The following is a 20,625-nucleotide window of genomic DNA, read 5'->3' on the forward strand; positions in this document are numbered from 1 at the left end:
CCGGCGCGGCGAGGCGGCTCGGGCTCGCGGCGCCCATGCACGGCTCGTCGGTGCGCCGGCGGCAGGCGGCCGCGGGGTGCTCGCCCGCGGGCAGGTGAGTGCGCGCCCCCCGGGCCGGCCGAGCGGGAAGCAGCCGCGGCCCGCCCCTGCCTCCCTCCCTCGCTGCAGCGGCTCTGCCTCTTGCAAGGCGCGGCCCGCGGGCGCCCCGAGCAAGCGAGACCGCGCTCCCCGCCCCGCGGGCGCTTCAGCTCCCGCTGGTTTTCTGCGCGGCGGCGGGGGGGAGGCGGCCGAGGGAAGGGGCACAGGCCGGGACAGGCGTCGCCATCACGGCCACCCGGGCGGTTTGTAGAGAAACCCTTACAAAGAGAACGCCGGCCGGCAGCGGGGGCGGAGGGCGGAGGGGCGCGCTTTGGGGCGGGTGCCCCCCCCCGCCTCGGCTTTGCGCGCGCTCGCAACCCGGGGGGGCCGGCACGTGGGCGCGTCGTCGCTGGGAAGGAGCGCCGGCGGGCGCGGACCCGTGCTCGCTCTGCGCCTGGGGCGGGTTGTGCGTTGCACGACTCCGGCGGGATTTGCAGAGAGGCCCGGAGAAGTAAGCCCCGAGGATCAAGGACGTTCCCGGCCGGATTTTTAAAATAACAACAAACCCGCAGTAATCCATGCCCTGAGAGGGGGACACGGGGCATCTTCCGGGGAGAATCTCCTGCATTCCCCGTTGCACGCGTGCAGCGGGAAAGCAGATGTCTTGCAGCTTTGTTAGGCTTTGCCCGCTGATCTTATCCAAATAACCTTTTTAAAACCCTTGCAAAAACATCCCCTGCCTAGTTCTGATGTGTGGGCAAAACTCCACCCTATATGTGAATATTTCCAAAGCAGCACCCCTGAAAATTGCTCTGTGGCATCCTAATTTAGAAAAGATCGGCAATCACGTTCGGCATTCTTGATTGCCAAATAGTCACTTTGCTAGCAAACTGCTCTTGAGGAAGAGGTGGGAGCAGAGCTCGTTTCGCTGGATGCGCCAGATCCTCACTTGGTTGCACTCAGCTGTTTCCCAGTGAAGGTGGACAAGGTGGGCCAGAAGCTGAGAGGCCTCGGTGTACCAGAAGGGAGTCTGGCAAACACGCAATTCCACGGACTGTGTGTTTCTTCCCCGGTATTTTGGCACTGCCCCGTTGCCTTAAGTGTGGTGGGGAGCCCTTGTGGGTATCCAAAGCAGAGCCTCCCCGTCTGTGCCTTAGCTTTTACAGCTGGTTTTGTATGGATGGCTCAGCTCCTGTTCTCTCCCCAGCAGGCACCACGGGGCACCTCCAGCTGGCGACGCGTGCAGGATTCCCCGCTTCCATTTCGACCTTTGGTTTTACTTCACTCTGCAGAACTGGGTCCTTGACTTCGGCCGCCCCATCGCCATGGTGAGTGGTGCAGCAGCACCTCTGGGGAAAGTGTTTGGGTCATGTTTCAGGACCACTGACCCAGCTTGCATTCCCGTGTGAACTGGAGCCTTTGGTTTTTGCAAGGGACACCATTCGCTGCACGCACAGATGAACACTCGTGTGCATCAGCAGAGGGATAAAGCCCCTGTTTTCGCAATTAGGCTGCTGGTCACACAACGGGACTCCTGGATAAGTGCCCTTGAAATGCGTTGTCCCTCTGACCCTGGCTGGGACTTTCGGCTCATGCGGCCAGAGAGAAAACGACCCCGGTGGTCCGTCCTGAGAAACAGACACGCGAAACACCCACTGCGTGTTAGGGACCGCTGGTGACCCCCTCTCTCCTTTGGGCTCCCCATTCTTCAGATTGTGCTTCCACTGGAATGGTTTCCCCTGAATAAACCGAGTGCTGGAGATTATTTTCACATGGCTTACAATGTCATCACGCCATTTATTCTTCTGAAGGTAAGCCCTCTGCCTTTCTGGTGAGATTATCTGGGGATGTGTGTTTTTGTTCTGTCTCCCCTGGAGGGGGATTTTTGGAAGATCTGGTGGCAGATGGTGGGAATGATCGGAAGCGCTGGGGGAGACTGTAGGGCTCTGCTTTCTTGGACAATTGCATTCAGAACAAGGAGTGGTGTGTTGGACTCTCACAAGCACAAACGATCTCCTCCCAGTGTCATTGCGTAACGCTTCTGGCTTTTTGCATCAGCAAAAGGAGAATGAATACAAACCCCCGCTCCAAAGCATATTGCTGATGGCAAATCTAGGACTGGTTGCCTCTTCTCCCCTAACTTGAACTCAGCGCTGTCCTGATTGTGACCCTTCCCGCCTTCCTATAACTCCAGATCTGCTGCTCCTTTTGGTTTAGAGACAGTTTTGCTTTGCTTTTTGTTTTTGGGCTGTTGTGGGCAGGAGGGGACCACACATTCGCCTCTGAGGAGTCCCACTTCCGGTCTTTCTGGCTAACAAATAGAAATCAGTTGCTTTGACATATGAATAGCCGTTGAGTTAGTCACAATATACATCCAGGGCAGAGGAAATGGCAGGGTGGAAGAACAGAGTGTGAGCAAAGTGTTTATTTTAGTCCTGCCCTTTAGGAAAAATAAATGACATGAATCTTTCGGGAAATAGTGGTTCGGACCCGCAGCCGCATCCCTCATGTCAGGTGCAGTGAGGACCCTCTCCCAGGCCTCCTCGGCCTCCTTGTCACCATGCGCCTTCCAAGGTGGGGGGAGAGCCCGTCTCACGGGAAGAAACCCTTGTGGGAGCAGCTGGGTCGCCTCTTGGGAAAGGGTGGCGTCCCCCATAAAGACCCGTCCTCCCCGGCTCGCTCAGCACACAAGGATGGCGCGTGCAGGACCGTGTGGCTCCCCCGAATGGCCCAGATTCGGCCCTGGAGCCTCCGGCGGTGTCGCCTCTTGGGCAAAGCAACCTCAAGGGCCAACGGCAGCCTGGGGGCTCCCCTGCTTTGCACAGTGGGGGGACCCACCTGGGCGGTCCCCATCCCGGCACGGTGCCCCGATCATCGCCCTGGGACCCTTCAGCAGGAAGGCCGTGCAGTTCCCACACCCTCGTGGGAAGAGGCTGATCCTGCCCCGAGATGCTTGGCCGTGATCTATGCCGGCTGGCCCTGAGCGGTTACGCGAGGAAGGGAAGGCCGCTCCTCCGGCCCCGGGTGCCGAAGGGGTGGGCGCGCGGGCGTGCGAAGGCGTTCCCCTCCCCGCCCTTCAAAGCACAGGCTTTCGTTGCAGCTCATTGAGCGGTCGCCGAAGACCCTCCCCCGGTCCATGGTGTACCTCTGCATCATCACCTTCGTCATGGGCGCCAGTATCCACCTGGTGGGCGACTCGGTGAACCACCGGCTGATCTTCAGCGGCTACCAGCTGCACCTGTCCGTCCGCGAGAACCCCATCATCCGCAACCTCAAGCCGGAGACTCTGGTAAAGGGGCCCCTTTGACCCCACAGGCCGCGCTTGGCGGCCCCCGAGCCCCTTTCCCAGCCTCACTGCCCCTTCGCTTGCCTTCCAGATCGATTCCTTTGAGTTGCTGTACTACTATGACGAATACCTGGGCCATTCCATGTGGTGAGTCTGGGACTGCTCTTCCTCGTCTTGCGGTTCAGGGTTGGTTCTTCTGGTTTGGGTGTGCTGCTCGTTTTTAGGCAGAAAGGGCCCAACCTGATAGGTTCGGGGGTGTCGCACACACTGTGCTTTTACCATGCACAGGGAAAACCAAACAGAGTTTGAGGAGGATGAGTGTCACTTTGAAAGACACGCGATTGGATCAGTAAACGCCCCTTTCGAGGGTGTTTGCCTCCCTGCAGTGCGAGGAACTGGCTCTGTTGAGGCCGCCACGCCGGTTTGGTTGGGCTGTTCTGCCTTCGTGCTGCTCTGAGTCGCTGCTCTGCAAGTTTGCTAAAACTTGAACAAAGGGATTCACTATTGCAGTCCCTTTCGGCGCAGACATACTCTTCCACACCTCCGGCACACCCTTCCTGCTCACTGCTCTTGTTATGTATTGCTGTGTCACAGCTTACCTGTTTTCCCAGGTGTTTTCACCATTCTCCTGGGCTTCTTGAGCTGTTCCCATTCTTTTTGGTTATCTACACCTGGCCGATACTGGTGGAGTTTGGCCCACAGAGACCCCACCTGGATGCCCAGGCTGCAAACAAGGCTGTGAAACTGGCTTACATGTTACATCTGCCCGAGACCCTTCATAGAAACATAGAAACAGAGCGAGTCAGAAGGGGTGTCCCGGGCCATCTAGTCTGACCCCCGGCACCAGCCAGCTCCTCATGACATGCCCACCATGTGCACGTCCAGCCTATCTTTGAACACCCGCACCGATGGGGCCTGAACCACCTCCCAGGGAAGCCCATTCCACACGCTCGGGGTCCTAACTGTCAGGAAGTGCTTCCTGGCATCCAAATTGAACCTTGGCTCCCTGAACTTTGCTCTGTTGGAGCGCATCCTGCCTTCCTCTGCAGGGGAGAACAGGTCTCTGCCCACCTCCGTGTGACACCCCCTCACATACCTGTATGTCGCCAACAGATCCCCTCTGAGTCGGCTCTTCAGACCCTTGGGAGACCTTTCCTGAGGCCATCTGTCCGTCTCTGTTCTGCACACTCCCCACTGGCTCTCGGGTCAGGCTCACAGGTTTAACTCCCAAATCAGTCACGCTCTGGGGTAGCCACCAGCTACAATTAGACAGAGAGCATCTCAGCCAGCTCTGTGTTTGCGCCGTTTGCACCTGGCCCCTTTATGATGGGGAAAGAGGGCCGCTTTTCAGCAGTGGGCTTCAACCCTGTTCCGAAAAGTAGATTCGCAGGACTGGTGGCTTTGTGGGAGATTGCAGAGGCGAGGGAGTGGGAGCTGCTCTTTGCAAAGCGAGGTGGGCCGGGGGGCAAGCAGTGCCGCCTTGATTCCAGGGCACCACTGGGCAGGTTCATGGACCTTTTAAGGCTTGGGACCCGTATCAGCAGGCTTTTCACTATTAATTGAATACACTTGCACATTATCAGAACTGCAGCATTCTTTAAACCTTGCAAGAAGCACAGGGAATTTGCAGATTAATAAGAACAGCATGCAGTTTTTTCCTAGAAGAAAAGCCCCCTTTAAGCAATTCTTTTTCGTTTTTGCTTTTTGACCATGCTGCATGGAAGCTGAGAAAGGTTCCCTTGCACGCAGCTCCAGGAATTCGAAACATCCGAAACATTGAAACATTCGAAACAGGCCTCCCGTTTGCAGCTTTAACTGAGCTGCCGATGGAAACTTCCAGTGAGCTTGAAGATTTCTGGGAAGTAGCTGCCCAGATCCATGGGGAAAGGGACAAGCGGCAGGCAGGCATCTTGCACTGGCCTTGTTCAGCGATGTCACCCGATCATCCTGCGGAATGCGCAGCAAGTTCACTGGGGGTCTTTTCGGCAACAGGGCAGCGGCCAGAACCTGGGGAGCAGAGCGGTCCGCCTGGTTAGGCCTTGCTGAAGCCTGTCCTTTCCCACAGGTATATCCCCTTCTTTCTTGTCCTGTGCATCTACTTTTCTGGCTGCTTCATACCTCGCAAAGAGGAGCAACAGCGAATTCCTGTGGCTGCACTACTCCTGATCGGGCCCAGCAGCCTCTACTACTGGTGAGCAAGCCCAGCCGCTCTGGCGAGGGTGAGCGCGTTCCACCGGGGCTGCCGATGGGGAGCGCAGCAGTGGGTCGGGCGGCGTGGGTTCCCTCGGGCGGGGACCAGCTGCCTCCTCCGCAGAACGTCTCGCCGGTCTCGGTCTCCGCGGGGTTTGGACAGAGGCCGGGGAGGCTCTGGTGGGCTCACGCCCCTCACGCCTTCACCCCCAGGGGTCTGCTGCCCCAGCGAAAACCTCCGCCGCCGGCAGTGCCTGCCCAGTTTGGGAGCAGCTCCTTTCACGGGGCAAGCAGGAACTGGCCGGCGAGTGTCGGCTCTAAGCCGAATGCTAAGAAAATAACTGGAGCGCAGGGTTGTCTGGGCGTCCTCGGAGGGCGGGGCAGGAGCGCGGCAGTCCTGCAGGCAGCACTCGTCCCGCGACCTTCGCCCACGAAGGCCTCCGCAGACCCGCAGTTTCGTGGCATCGCTGGGTCCTTTCCAGGCCGTTCTGAATTGCAGGACCGGCCACTTGGATGAGCCGGGAAGGCGCCCCGAGCCCCACTCTGTCTCTTCTCTCCACTCTGGGGAAAATGCCACTGCCAAAGGTTGGCCTTGCTTTGCGTAGGCGAGAACCGTGTGCGCCGACGGCATTCGTGGTGCTCCCTGCAGTTGGGACACCACCCTCCCCAGCCAGGTAGCCTGAGACCTCAGTTTGCCAGCGAACTGCGGTCTGCCCGGGAAAGGGTGCCCGGGCACTTAAGAGGCGAGAGCTTCTTGGTGGGGGCACCCAGAGTGCGCACGCTGCCTCAGGAGAGCTTGCCTTGCTCCCCTCGCTGCCCTCCCTCCCGACCACGGCTGCGTTCCTGGGAGGCAGCGTTCCTTCGGGGTGCTACCGCTGTCGCTGTGCCTCGCGGCAAACTGCCCGGCTGAAGTTGCTGTCGCCAGTGGGCCGGGCTTGGCCCTGCCTCGAGTCTGTGCTGAGGTGGCCAGGCGAGAAGCGAGCAGGGCGTGCCCAAGCCCTTCGCCGCCAGCCTCGCCTGCCAAGAGAAGCTCTGACTGGCAGCGTTCTCCTCCCGCAGGTACCTCGTCACGGAGGGGCAGATTTTCATCCTCTTCATCTTCACGTTCTTCGCCCTGATGGCACTGGTGATGCACCAGAAGCGCAAAGGGCTGCTCATGGACAGCAATGGCCGCTTCCTCTTCTACTCCTTTGTCATCACGCTGGTGTTGATCACCCTGTGGGTGGGCTGGCTCTGGAACGACAAGATCCTCAGGAAGAAATACCCAGGCATCATCTACATCCCGGAGCCGTGGGCCTTTTACACCTTGCACATGAGCAGCCTGCAGCCCGCCAAGGGGGGGAGCGCTTAGAGACGGCTTGCGGGGCACGGGCGGGGATGCAAACACAGAGGTCCACTGCGGAGGAGAGGCGAGCCCCTCCCTTTCTCCGTCCTTCCTTCCTTCCTTCCTTCCTTCCTTCCTTCCTTCCTTCCTTCCTTCCTTCCTTCCTTCCTTCCTTCCTTCCTTCCTTCCTTCCCTTCCTTCCTTCCTTCCTTCCTTCCTTCCTTCCTTCCTTCCTTCCTTCCTTCCTTCCTTGCCGTCTCCCTCCAAGCGGGCCTTTGTTAGGATCTCAGCCTCCGCCAGGAGGGAGCGCTTGAGTGGTGGGGAGAATCTGCAGAAGCAGGCCCACCCTTGGCCTGCAGAAGCCGAGCACCGGCGAGGCCACCTCTTTTCTCCATGCCCCAGGCGGCTGCCAGGGGAACCTGGCAGGAGCCATCGCAGAAGCCCGGGGGAGGGCCCGCTGTCCCCTCTGGCGGCCACGGAGGCTCTGGGGGTTTGCATCCCGCGTGCTTCCCAGTTGTCCTTCTGTAGCTGGAAGGAGAGGCGATGCAGAGACACGGGTGCTCGTTCAGTTTAGCCGGGCCGGGAGAGGCCCCCAAGTGGCTTTCTGCTGATGCCTTTTGAGCTGCTGCAGAAAACTCGTGGGGCTTCCTGGTTGAATCGCCAAGCATTTTCCTTTTGCGAGAGAGAGAGAAGCGAGAGCTGAGACCTTGACTGGGTACCACCTGGGGCACGCAGTGTCCCTTCTCGCCCAGTCCGCGATTTGCTGTGAGAAAACTGCGCCGGCCCGAGGAAGGCCCTTCTGTGTTGCGGGAGTGAGCATGCGGCTGCTCAGGGGGTTGCCCAGAGGTGCCACGCCTCCTCCGGTGTTCAGGCAGCCTTCTCCAGCCCGCTGCCCTACAACTCCACTACACTGTGCCAGCCAGGGCTGATGGGAGTCATAATCCAATAATATCTGGCGGCCACAAGGCTGGGGAAGAGGATGCCTCCGTTCTCGAATTTGCAGAATTGAGAAACCCTGGGGGGGGGGGGGCTTCAGACTTTGATGGCAGTTGCACCAACTTCCACAGCAAGCTGTAAAACTTAGGGCCCCCAAACAAGTACGCCCAGAAACGGGGCGAAGCAGGGCCGTCCAGCAATTCAAGAATCCCCATCAAGAATCCCTTGCCTCTAAACTGCGCATTAGTCTTTTAAAAGCTGAACAGTATCAAGACTGAAAGCCCAGCTGAAATTTTAACGCAACGGATGCAACGTGATCAGCTATTCCTTGCAAGAAGGAAAGGCTGGCTGGGAAAGCTTCCCTCCGAAGAGGGACCCCCCCCCACATGGTTTCTGCATGCTTGCGTGAGCTCCCAAGAGGCTCACGGTATAGGACCTTGTACATTAAAAGAAGCAAGACTGGAATTAGGATGGGAGGGTCCCATGAGGGTCAGAAACTCCTGCCCTTACTCCACTACACGATTTGGGGGAGAAGGGAAGCGACAAGACCCCCCTTTGGTAGAACCCCTCGCCTCTGTCCCTGCACTCGGGTCCTGCCGGTGGGCCCGAACCACACAGCATGGCTGGAGGAACCGAGCTGCTGGTTTAAAGAAAGAGTGCTTGGTGCGTTTCCCAGTCGAGTGTTGCTCCACTTTGGGTCGGTGTACCTGATCCGGGGCTGCGCCGAGCACTCGGGTGAGCCCGGCGAGTTGCTGGGCCCTGCTTTGCCCTGTGCAAGCAAAGGTGTTCGCGGACACCAGTGTTTCTAGGGGAGGTTTCTAGGCAGACTCCCGTACAGAAAAGAACCAAAAAGCTGAGCTCGGGGCCGAGGGCGAGGCAAGAGCATCGCACGGCTCTGATGGCGCTGCAGTGCTGTTAGCGAAAGGAACGCCGTGGTCAGCAACCCGCCCTCTCCCTGCAGGGGCCCCCTACCCTTTTCCTCTCCCATCCTTCGAAACGCGGGTAGAGGCCTTTCATGCTGGGGGGGGGGGGCATGGCAGGGTCACTTTCCAGCTGGGGAACATGTTACATAGAACCTCCTTCCCGTGCCCTGGAATGCCTGAATCCAGCGCCTGTTCCGACTTCGCATCGTGTGTGCATCCTGGGGACGATCCAAACTGATCTGTGGTGTGTGTGTGGGCACAGAAAATAAAACTGCTGAAATCTTCCTGGTCTGAGATGTTTAGCACCGTTTTAGGAGTGCCGATAAGTCTGAATTTCTACTATGATTGTGCTGCTCCCGCTTTTCCTCGAAGGAAGCTCAGGGCTGCTGCTGGCACCTGGGGCACAGCCCTGGGAGGGGGGTCAAGCTGCGAGGCCAAGCCCGCTCACGGGGCCTCACGACAGTCCGGTCTGCCTGGCCCAGACCCTGGCCCCCCGTGGGGCCTGCTTGTGCCATGGGGGGGGGGGGCGTCCGACGAGCGTGTGCGCTGTGGCACATGGGTGCCTTCTCCTTGGGTAGGCCACAGGGCTGTCTGAATCCACTTCTGTGCATTCCCAACTGCCCATTTTCCTGCAGTCGTCTCCGCACTGGCTTGTCCGGGCCGTTGCATGCCAAGAGGACCCGAAGTGGCCTGAAGCATCTTTGATGCCCGAGAGGAAAGAGGCTAGTAGCCCCGATGCACGGGGAGCCCTGTGCTGATCCCTGCCCCGCGTGGCCCAGGCTTCCGAGAGCCCGGCCGGCCCCTGGGTGCCTCTCCTGGCCACGGGCCGTGTGGAGGGGGCGCGTGCTCCAGCAGTGCCCCCAGCCAGCTGGCGAAGGCGCATCACGTGCTGCCACCTCCCTGCCGGACCCTCGCAGCGGTAGGTGCAGCAGTGGGGCCTGACCGCTGCATGTCCTCCCAACAATCGCCTTACGCCTCAGCACACGGGCGCCGCTTGGCTGGCCTTTAGGCACAGCATGGGGCGCCTCTCCGGGATTACCAGGCGTGGGGGACTCGGGAGCTGTGCTGCGGCGGCCTGCGTGGAAGGGCTTCACCTGCCGCACACGCAGAGCTGGCCTCGCCTGGCAGGCGGCAGAGGGTCCTGCTGAAATCCAGCACGCGGTGTGGGTCCCGTCCTGTCTCCATGGCAGCACGGAGTATTCATTACACTTGCTGCAAGTTGTGACTCCGGAACAGGTGGACTTTAGAGCTTGATCAGGCAGAAAGGCGGAGGCGGAAGACGCGAGAGGAGAGGGCTGCTGCAGGATTTGTCTCACGCAGGAGAAAGCAAAAGGCCAGCCATGGTGAATGCAGAAAAAGTCTCCATGTGTAGGGGAGGGGGGCGTGGGGAGGGGGGCAATGTTCCCCTTTCTCAGGGCTTGCTTTAACATCTCCTTTCTTCTGTGCATCGCAGGCAAAATTTCTGTCCCACGATCAAATCAACGGTACGTATCGCCTTCGGTTTTCATATTTACCTTCCGCCTTTCTTTGAATAAGGCCCAGCCTCTTAGCTTCGCTGCTTCATAGTTTTGCTGTACTCTCAGGCCACTGAGATGCACTGACAAGGAGCCAAACACCTTGCGCATTATACAAAGCATTTTGTGCTTGGCTGTTGAAGTTGTTTCCCAAATGAGCAGGCTGTTTTTAATGGGCTAATTGCTATCAGGATTCTTCTCTTTAGTTTTAGGGTCAGGTTAACATTATAATTCAGTCTTCTTGCGTGAAGTTGTCAATGGTTTGAAAGTGTTCCTATGCAGCATTCATGTCAGAAAGAAAACAAGAGGAATTGCTTGTCCTGGGAAGCCGTTGCCAGGAGCACCTCCCGGCTTTTGGCTTTGTGCCTCCTGCCTGGCACAGGAAAAAAGGATCTATTCTTTTGTAGGGTGAATTCACAGGGCCGGGTGGGGGACACGCTCTTTGAAGAGAGCCTGTTAACCAGGTTTGTTTTTTAAACGAGACCAGCATCCAGAGTCTGAATGCTTTTTTTACTTATTCTGAAGGTCAGGAATTGAGGAAGCTGAAAGTAATTCCAAAGTATCAGGAAAAGAGGTGCCGTCCATTGGGATTCAAATTGTAAAAGGGATGGAATGACATCCTCTTAAACTTGCATTATTTATTCAGATGTGCTAATGACCCGGACTTCCCGCTCCCTTTCCCCTGACTAGAGTTCAAGGAATGTTTTTCCCTTTATGATAAGAAGCGCAAAGGCAAGATAAAGGCCAGCGACCTGCTCACAGCCATGCGCTGCCTGGGGACCAGCCCCACCCCAGGGGAAGTGGCCAGGCACCTTCAGCTGCACAAGGGGGGTAAGTAAAGGGAAGCCGTGGGTCTCGGGTGCCGGTGTCCAAAAGCACGGGGCGTGCAAGGCCCTGAGAAAGCCATTCAGAGACGCAAGAGCTACTGATCACTAAACTACAACATTTCACTCCTCTCCCGTCTCTTGACCTTAAATGCAAAACTCAGGGAGAAATCGCGCCATTTGTATAGGCATGCTGGCTAGGTTCCCAACAAGCAACCCCACCCAGCCCTTTCCCTGCTTTGTGGCCCGATTTGCATGAAAAATGCCACTGAATCTGGCCTCCTGGGGAACACACACTGGGGCGGGGGGTGGGGGGGCAGAGTTGCTTCAAGCCCCAATCCGGGAGGCACTGAATTGGCATCTGCGGAAAACGGGGCTGCTGGGGGAATCGGCACCCCCGGACACAGCAGTGCAGCCAGCTGAAAGCAAAACGCGCAGGCCAGCCAGAGCTGCGGCAGTGCTGCTGGGACCCAGCCACCCACTCCTCCCTTCTCTGGGTTTCCAGATGGCAGTGCAGAGCTGGATTTTTCAGACTTCCTGACTATAATGTACAGGCAAATGCAGCAGGAAGAGCCCAGAAACGAAATCCTCTCAGCCATGTCCATGATGGACAAGCAGAAGACCGGATTCATCGCGGCGGCAGAACTGAGGGCCAAGCTGATGAACCTCGGAGAAAAGCTGTCCAAGGAGGAGGGTGAGTCTCGCTGGGGGCGCCGGTGTTGTTCTTGGTTGCCAGTGGCCGTGTAGCCCTTTGTCCCAAGCTTGCCTCTGGCAAGCAGGGTTTTGTATCAGAAGCCTAGGGCCCTGCAGCTCTTGAGACTACAATTCCCAACATGCCAGGTGGAGGCAATCTACCGTGTTGCTTCAGAAACCATATTGCATTGGCTGGAGACAGCAGAGGGAGAAAAGTGCGCTGTAGGAAGCAGTGTGTTTCAAACAACACTACTGAGCATCCCTATTCTTCGGAGGGTGAGTTTTCAGCACAGCATCTTACTAAGTGGCAGAGGACTGCGTGTCGTCTAGTTAGAAGCTTCCTGCAAAATCTTTTCTTGAAAACCTCCAGAAAGATTCTGCAATGCTCATGGCAGCTCCTTGTGGTCCTGCTGGGACGACTGAGCTCTTACGCGAAGGCCTCCACCTCCAATGCCTTTCCCTTCAGAAGCATGGCAAGGATGTGAGACTTGCAGTAATCTGGGGGCTCCAGTCGGCTCACGGAGGAGAAAAGACACATGCGGTGGCTGGGAGCAAGCGAGCAAGGTCGTCACTGACCAAGCTGCCCCTCACCCTGAACGGTCGAACATTTTTCTGCTCTCCAAACATTGCCCTGCCTGGTCCAGTGGCTCCAGGCATGTGCACGGGCTCGCCGTTATTTCAGGCATCCATCTCTCCCTGCTCTCCTTTCACACACAAAGCAGGTGCTTCGAGTGACAGCCCTTTCCCAAACAGGAGTGTGCAGGTCTTGTCTGGGCGCACCAAACATTGGATCATGACACGCCTTTGGACCATGCCCTGGGTGGGCCTGCCATCCCATCCAAGGGTGGTGCCCCTTGCAGCTGCTGGGACGTTGTTGTTGTTAGTTGTGAAGTCGTGTCCGACCCATCACGACCCCATGGACAACAGTCCCCCAGGCCTTCCTGTCCACCATCCTCTCGAGTCCACCCAAGCTCACCCCAACTGCTTCGGTGACTCCATCCAGCCACCGCATCCTCTGCCGTCCCCTCCTTCTTTTGCCATCTACTGTTCCCAGCATCAGGCTCTTCTCCAGGGAGTCCTTCCTTCTCATTAGGTGGCCAAAGTATTTGAGTTTCCTCTTCAGGATCTGGCCTTCTGAAGAGCAGTCAGGGTTGATCTCCTCTAGGACTGACCGGTTTGATCACCTTGCAGTCCCAGGGACTCGCAGAGTCTCCTCCAGCACCACAATTCAGAGGCCTCAATCCTTTGGTGCTCAGCCTTCCTTATGGTCCAGCTTTCACAGCCATACATTGCAACTGGGAAAACCATCGCCTTGACTAGACGCACTTTTGTTGGCAGGGTGATGGATGTCTCTGCTTTTTAGTATGCTGTGACATCACCCTGCCCTTCTACGCATTCCACTCCTGGCAAACCTATTAGAGATATAAACCACATTCTGTCTAGTTATCCAGATGCCACATAAACCAACTGGGTTTAGTTATTGTGCAATTGTTTACAGTGGACAACCTTTTGAAGGAGGCCAAAGTGGGGCACAATGGAATGGTAAAGTATGAAGACTTAGTTCAATCCATCACACTTCCTGTTGTGGACTACTGAATGACGAACAGAGAACTGGCCTATGGCGGCTCGCGGCGTTGCTTGAGGCACTTTTGAAGCTGGAATCTCTACTGCATATTTGCCTTAGCAAAATAAACGTGTTGCCTTATGATGACTGACCTGTTTTAAAATGTGCAATGAAAATATAATCTTGCTATTCAAGTGTAATATGGGATTGGCAAATTGCACTGTTCCAACAGGCAGAATACGGCCAGAACAAACTGAGCGCGCTGCATGAAACCAGGATAAACAAGCTAGCAAAAAGTGGACTAGATAGAACAATTATTGGCTATTAAACCCCAAATTGACTATTAAATCAGACACAGTTAGTGCTCATCACCTTCCCTCCACCTTCTCAAACTGGAGGGAGGGAACTTGTGGGGTGTTCCAGCAGTCAGTCCTAGGCAGAGTGCTCTGCAGCGTCTTTATGAATGATCTAGAAGAGGAAGTACAAGGAATGATAATCCAGTTTGCAGACAACACAAACTGGGTGGAATAGCCAACACCTTGGAAAGCAGAAAGATGATCCAGACTGATCTAGATAAGCTTGAACACTGGGTTGAAAACAACAGCACGAGATTCAACAGGGACAAATGCCAAGTCCTCCACCTGGGAAAGAGAAACCAGATGCATCAATACGAGATGGGGAGCACGTGGCTCAACAGTACTGAAAAAGACCTTGGCGTCATTGTGGACGGCAGGCTATTATGAGCCCACAATGTGATGCAGCCACAAAGGCAACTGCTGTTCTGGGATGCATTACCAGAAGTATCACATCCAGGTCACAAGTAGTTCCCCTATACTAGTAAGACCTCATCTGGAATACTGTGTCCAGTTCTGGGCACCAAGATTTAAGAAAGATGCAGAAAAAGTGGAAAGGGTCCAGAGGAGGGCAACAGAAAGGATCCAGTGTCTGGAAACACTGCTCTGTGAGGAGAGACTGAGAGAACAGGGCATGTCAGCCTTGAGAAGATTGAGGGGGCATACGATACCATCCTTAAAGTGCCTCAAAGGCTGTCACAAAGAGGAAGGACAAGCTCTCTCCTTGATCGAACCAGAGTGTAGGGCACAGAGTAATCCAACCCAGATTCGGGCTAGATCAGAGCAATATGACAGAGGAACCAGCTGCCTGGAGAAGTGGGGGGCTCTCAGAAAGGAACTGGACGGCCACCTGAGTGGGGTGGTGTGAATTGGTGACCTGCAGCGTCAGGGGGTTGGTCCTGACGGCTTCTTGGCCCCTTCCAACTCTGCTATTTTGTGATCCTATAATGCACCCATGTTTGTCATGACTGATCACATCTTTCATTTTCAAGATGTAGAAGTTGGGAACCGTTTTCAGTCCCCTGTGAGCTAATGCCCATCAACTGTAAGGTGGGACATCGAAGGCTACCGCGGTTGTGTGCTATTCATCCAAGCTGCATTAAGTGAACCGGTGTTCTGGATGCGTATTTTCATACTGGAGACAGCTGCTCAAAGCCATGGACACATACATAGGTTTGACGTATACAGCACACGCCTGCCAAAGGCCCATGGATGCGCGTGACTGTGTACAGCTGCTGCTTTCCCACGCCAAAAAAGGCCACCCTGCAAGAGGAGTATCTTTGTTTTAAATGCACACCCAGGCACCGCCAGCAGAGATGGCGTCCTAAGTAGACCGCTTTTCTTACAGGGGGCACATTCAGCAGTAATGCCCGTTCCAGAGGAGACAACATAATAATGCTTTTATTACATCTAGAGATGTTTTACATAAACAGGTAACATTCAATAGGGTAAACCATTTCTTTTCCAATGCATGTAATAAATATTTTCACTTGTTACTTTTATACAAACTGACATTGGTCTACTATACATTTTTTTAAAAGCCACTTTTAAAAACTTGTTTGGCATGCTGTATGGAAAACTAAGAGAAAGTCTTAAGGCAATGAATCACAGGTTTGAGTTCATGGAATTAATAGCTTTTTTCATTTTTTACTTATATACATAATGTTTTTCCCCTTTTGTTAATTAGAGCAATTAACAGCAGCACAATGGCAGTAATCTCTCAATAGAAATCTAAGCTCCCATTGGAAGGAAAATGAAAACACCATTAAAACAAACTTTTTAAAATGTCTTATGAAAAACCCTGAAATGCTTAATGCAGTGAAAAAGGTTAACCACATTAAGAGAAAATGGCTAGCTAGTTAGATGGAAGATTTTTCAGCAATATCATCTCCCAAGGGGTGACAATGTCTGTATTTTGACAGGGTGAAGAAGAAATTTGGGGATGCTGTTATGAAAATATCGCAGTACTTTGCAGCTATCACTCAGTTAAGTTTTAGCAAGGTTTCATTTTGGTTTTGCATTTAAGTTTTTTTAAACACTAACTGTGCATTCAGTAATGCCCACAGAAGTGATGTAAATCTGCTCCCCCCCCCCCACGTAATATTATTATACAGGTATCTTGCATTGGTGTGTACAGACAGACACGCACACACTTATCTATACAAAAGAGACTTACATGCAAGCAGAACATGTACACACATACAACCATCCCTCCACTGGAAAAATAAGGACCAAAAACATAAGTGAACAAGTTAAGGTATACATGAATTCTGTCTTACGGAGTCAAATTTAACAGGATGTCGAAGTAGCCAAGATTCCATGGTAACTCCACATTATAAGAAAAACAGCAATTCTCAATACCAGGTTGCTTTAAAAGGACCATGAAGCCAAAACTGAACCATTTGCTAAATAAATTTAATTATAACTGCAGGTTGTAAAAAGCCCACTAACCACACTTCAGGAAATACCTTCTCACAGTAAGCTCCTGGAGTTAAATACTTCAGATCACCAAAAGCACAAGTCTACTTGCCTTGATTTAAGAAGCCTCCCATTCTTGCTTATTATGAAGGACTTGAGAAGCGAAAGGGTTCTCAGGAAGTGCAGCCATCTTACACCTGCAGAACCCGTAAAATTAACCTTTCATGTCCATTTGGATATAGCCATGAGGCGCGCTAGAAGGAAAAGTGAGAAATAGCAGGGAGCACATTTAATTTCACAGTGCACTGAATTATCCCAAAACTGAGCCAGCCCTGCAGAGTTCTTCAGGCAGCGGGAAATATAAAGATCTTTACCAGGCACCTACAGACTGAGAAAAAAATGGACACAATCCACCACCTCCCCGCAACATGGAACATGATTCTGCTTGTGTGGATTTTTTTATTTCAAGGCAGCTAATTGTTTCCAGCAATTTTCTGCCAAGCAGCACTTAAAGCGGCACAGTGGTTCCTGCTCAGCTTTTGAAAAATTACTGGAACAATTTGGAATCACCAGTTTTTCTACTGGGTACAAAAGGATCTGGATAAAGAGGCAGATCACAAAACTCCTTAAATTATTGTACATGCAGAAAGCTCCTTCCCAATTGGTGTAGCCCAACACAGTAACATCTGCTTACATCCATGCCAAATAAATGAGTTACTGATACACTGGACTGCACCCATTGCCTTTAAATACTGTGTGGCACATGTGACAGTACAGAAGCTACAAGCACCTCCACCTTAGCATTATTTAGCATGTCAAGAAATTATCCAGACATGATACAAGCATCTAATAACAACATTTGCCTTGAGGTGAGCAAAAATAGCAGATACAAAGCCACTGGTTTTCATCACAATTGTGCCAAGTTTGGTTCCAGCAATCACACTGCTAACTTCTCAGTTGGCTTTTTAATGTTTGGAACAGTCCTTTGATTTGGAATACAATGTGGCCACATTTATAAGTTAGTTATATAAATCTGCTGAGCCAGTTTCATCCTGCTTTTGAAGAAGTTGATTTCATGTCTCCAAGCTAGACTGAACTTAGAAAGGATTCCTGTTTCCTGTCCTTTTATTTAAATTTTACTGACAATAAATTATAAACTAGCTGAAGGAAATGTATCAGCTAGACATTAATGGAACACACATGCATGGAACACATACGCACACGCACACACACGCACACCTATAAATACATATATACACACACACGCACATATATACATATGAACAAACATTTTCAAAATTCAAGTCACCTTTTAAATGGCAAGGGGATACGTTTATAGAAAATCCACTTGAACATTTATGCAGTCTCTCCACTGGCTATCAAAAATGATAATTTATGATTTATGATCAGTATAAGGTTTTGCTAAATGAGGGAGTTGAAAACGCTTTGGAAAAAGTATTAACTTTTGCAGGCATGGTTCAAAACAACTGGAAAACATGCTTTTGATAAAAACTGACAAAAAGCCACTGGGCTTGGCCTACCTCTGTCCTTCCCTCCGAGCCATTCCTGATCCTTTGCAAGTCCAGGTTGTAACCACAGGCTAATAAAGCTTTTTCACACCAGAAAGCAAATACACCTTCCAGTGAAGGTTTGGGGATCCATCCAAGTCCTTCCCTAGTGTATCTTTCAAGATACTCCCCTCCCTTTTTTCATGCTTTGCGAGCCAGATTTGGAGAGAGATTTTTCTCTGTAGGTATCCGTGTCTCAAGGCAGGGAAAAATCCAGATTCTAAGGGAGGACCAGAAACAGCTTCAGGGGTTTGTCATGAAGAGATGGCAAAGTAATTCGACCACCACTGAAGCTAGTAATGGTGTAGGATAGGGGAAGACTGGCTCATCTGACGTATTTCTGCGATAGTTGAAGCAGGAAAAGGAAGGACGTTGAAGTCATAATTTAAAAGAGTCGCACAGAGCTTTGTCCACTGGCAAAGCCCAGTCATGTGCAAGTTTACTCAAAACTCAGTCCCACTGAATTAAGGAAGTGAGACTTGCTTCCAAGCAAAGGTGTGCAGGATTGGGCCATATATCCTTTGCAGAAAAGAACAGGATGTACTCGTGTCATTGCCCGCTGCAAAACATACTGATTTCAATCACATTATTTCCTAAGTTTGGATAGGCTTATTCTGGTTAGCACAGGCAGTAGGTATTCGGCCAACCAATTTTCAAAAATCCCAAGGAATAAGCATTTAGTACCTAAACATAATGTTACATTTAAGCATCGAAGCACATGAATAAAGAGGTCTTTACTGGCAGCTCGAGTCTCGGAACCAATTTGGTCTCATGCAGAAGAGGAGGACTCCCAATGGCAAGCCTTTAACATGCAAGAGGTCTGTAGAACCAGATCTGTGAAGAGGACTGGCACATACTAAGGAAACGGTGCTGGGACCAATGGATCAATGCAGGAAGCACTGCACGGACTTCCAGAACAGGAAACGACAACCAAAAAGCCACGTGCAGGGGACACACAGACCGTGTGATGGAATCCATGCGACTCGGGGATGCGATTCATGCTAGCCGAGCGGGAAAGGGCAAGGCACAAGGCGCATCCCTTTCAAGGAGGCTGTGCGGGGGATCCCTTTTGAGGGGGCTGCGCCAAAGGGAGGAACAGTTCCCCCCCCACCCCGTTACTGCAGGGCTGCCTTCTCCTGGACCATGAGTCCTCGCCTGACTTACTCCAAACATTCCACCTCTGTTCCATTAGTATCTCTGTGAACAAACCAAGAGTTATGCAAGTAAAAGACGGATTTTTTAAAAAGCAAACGCTAAAGACAAAAAGGGAGGTGTAAAATCTTCCATATCCAAAAACTAGGCTGGGAGTTTTTCTTTTTAGTTTTACCAGTCAAACCATCATCTATTTATATACAAAAGTACAACTGAAAATATAGTTTTGTTCTCTGTACATGTCTTATTATTTTTCCCTACAAAAAGGAAATGCTCATCTGCAATTCTAAACAAAATAAGGTAAAACAGAAACCCAGATCTTTCCTCCAGCAAGTCCAGGAGCACCTCGGCAGCACTCAGTCCAAGGAGATGATGTCCGGGATCACGCCGAAGAGGGACGCTGGGTCCGTACTGCTTCGGTTCGCGACGGGGAGGCTGTGGGTCTCTCGCAGGCTGTTGGAGGACACGAGGCTACTGTTGCTCCCGCTGCTGCTGCTGTTTGTGCCGGGGAGGGCGCTGCTCCCTCCTGTGTTCAGCTGATCGAGGAACATCTGGGATGAGGTGTAGGGGAAAAAGCGGGAGTGCAAGAGTTCTTGATCATCTGAAGCGGACACGGCAGCGGCGGCGGCAGCCAGAAGGGAAGTGCTGTAATGCTGGAGGAGGAGAGGAGATTTTGGCAGGAGGCACCGAGGGCTGGCTCTGCTACTAAACCAACCCATGAGGGAATTAAACATGCTTGCAGGAAGTTCAGCTTGGCCGTCGCTTAGGAAATCGTGAAACGCGACCTCTGGAAAAATCAGGGGCAGAGCAAAAGCTGCAGCGAGTGGAAAGGAGGGAGCCAATGACTGTCTTCCCAAAGTGTTGTTTGGGCACCTGGAAGATGACTGTCGGATGGGATCGACAAGAGCAGCCAGGAGGTCCTGCCTCTCCTGCTGAGCACTTGCTTGCCCCTTCTCTGGATCCATGATGGCCACCACAGAAACCCACCATGGGTTCAGCAACTGCTGGCAAGCCATGCGTTGTCTGGGCGGCTTTCTGCCCACGAGCAAGCAGGAAAATGGGCCAGGTTCGCCCAACACGATGACTTGCCTTGGTGGGTTCCAGTTCCATGCCAGCCCATTCAACATTTCTCAGTGCAGTCTTTGCTGTGCCTAATTCTAGATCATCCAGGACTGGATCCCAGTGCTGGAATGCGTTCCCACACAGAGATCCTAGCGTATGGAGAATCATTCAACATCTCGTTTATTGACTTTGGAAATTTGACATTTTAGTTAAAACCCTGCTGGATCAGACCAAAGTCCAGCCTTCGGTTCCCGCAGCAACCAACCAGTGCGGTGCAGTGGCTAAAAAGTGCAGGGCCAGGACTCAGGCGATCCGGGTTCGAGTCCCCGCTCGACCTTGGAGCCAACTGGGTGGCTTGGGGCCAGTCACAGACTCTCAGCCCAACCTACCTCACAGGGTTCTTGTTGTGGGGATAAGATGGAGACTAGGAAGAGGGAAATTATGTGGCTGACTTCCTGGTTTATGTAAGCCACTATCATCACATAGGAAAAAAGCTGGATATAAACTTATAAATAAATTAATTAAAAAAGCAGACACTTCCATGGGAAGTCCGTAAGGAGGTGTACACTCCATCCCTGTGTTCCCCAGCAACTGATTGCCACTGCATTCTACCCCCGACACTGGAGGAGGTAAGCAGTGGCCTTTATGACGAGTTGCCATGGGAAATAAAATTCAGCTCAAAACTTAATTTGACTTAAATGATGTTTAAACTGGTTAGAAAAGGGGCTGATTTTAATTAA

General features: G+C 52.9%; 3 protein-coding genes across 3 annotated transcripts in view; 2 read left to right on the forward strand and 1 right to left on the reverse strand.

Moving 5' to 3' along the window:
- Positions 1-6: 6 nt before the first annotated feature.
- On the forward strand, positions 7-7,032 carry CLN6 (CLN6 transmembrane ER protein). Its single transcript, XM_044444820.1, has 7 exons — positions 7-94; positions 1,286-1,406; positions 1,791-1,889; positions 3,179-3,367; positions 3,456-3,511; positions 5,430-5,555; positions 6,614-7,032. Exons 1-7 carry the CDS (start codon positions 36-38, stop codon positions 6,903-6,905), a joined length of 942 nt encoding a protein of 313 aa, XP_044300755.1. The 5' UTR covers positions 7-35; the 3' UTR covers positions 6,906-7,032.
- A 2,585-nt stretch (positions 7,033-9,617) lies between these two features.
- On the forward strand, positions 9,618-13,628 carry CALML4 (calmodulin like 4). Its single transcript, XM_044444822.1, has 5 exons — positions 9,618-10,080; positions 10,191-10,221; positions 10,942-11,082; positions 11,581-11,769; positions 13,267-13,628. The coding sequence occupies exons 1-5, from the start codon at positions 10,078-10,080 to the stop codon at positions 13,362-13,364; spliced, it is 462 nt and encodes a 153-aa protein (XP_044300757.1). The 5' UTR covers positions 9,618-10,077; the 3' UTR covers positions 13,365-13,628.
- Positions 13,629-15,068: 1,440 nt separating this feature from the next.
- Positions 15,069-20,625, reverse strand: part of PIAS1 (protein inhibitor of activated STAT 1) — a 48,683-nt gene continuing 43,126 nt past the window's right edge. The window contains exon 14 of the mRNA XM_044444812.1: positions 15,069-19,476. Coding sequence (XP_044300747.1) covers positions 19,180-19,476 — 297 coding nt within the window. The 3' untranslated portion in view covers positions 15,069-19,179. The remainder of the gene's footprint in view (positions 19,477-20,625) is intronic.

This window comes from Varanus komodoensis, unplaced genomic scaffold, assembly GCF_004798865.1.
Source record: "Varanus komodoensis strain SLA01 unplaced genomic scaffold, ASM479886v1 scaffold46_1, whole genome shotgun sequence".
Taxonomy (NCBI): domain Eukaryota; kingdom Metazoa; phylum Chordata; class Lepidosauria; order Squamata; family Varanidae; genus Varanus; species Varanus komodoensis.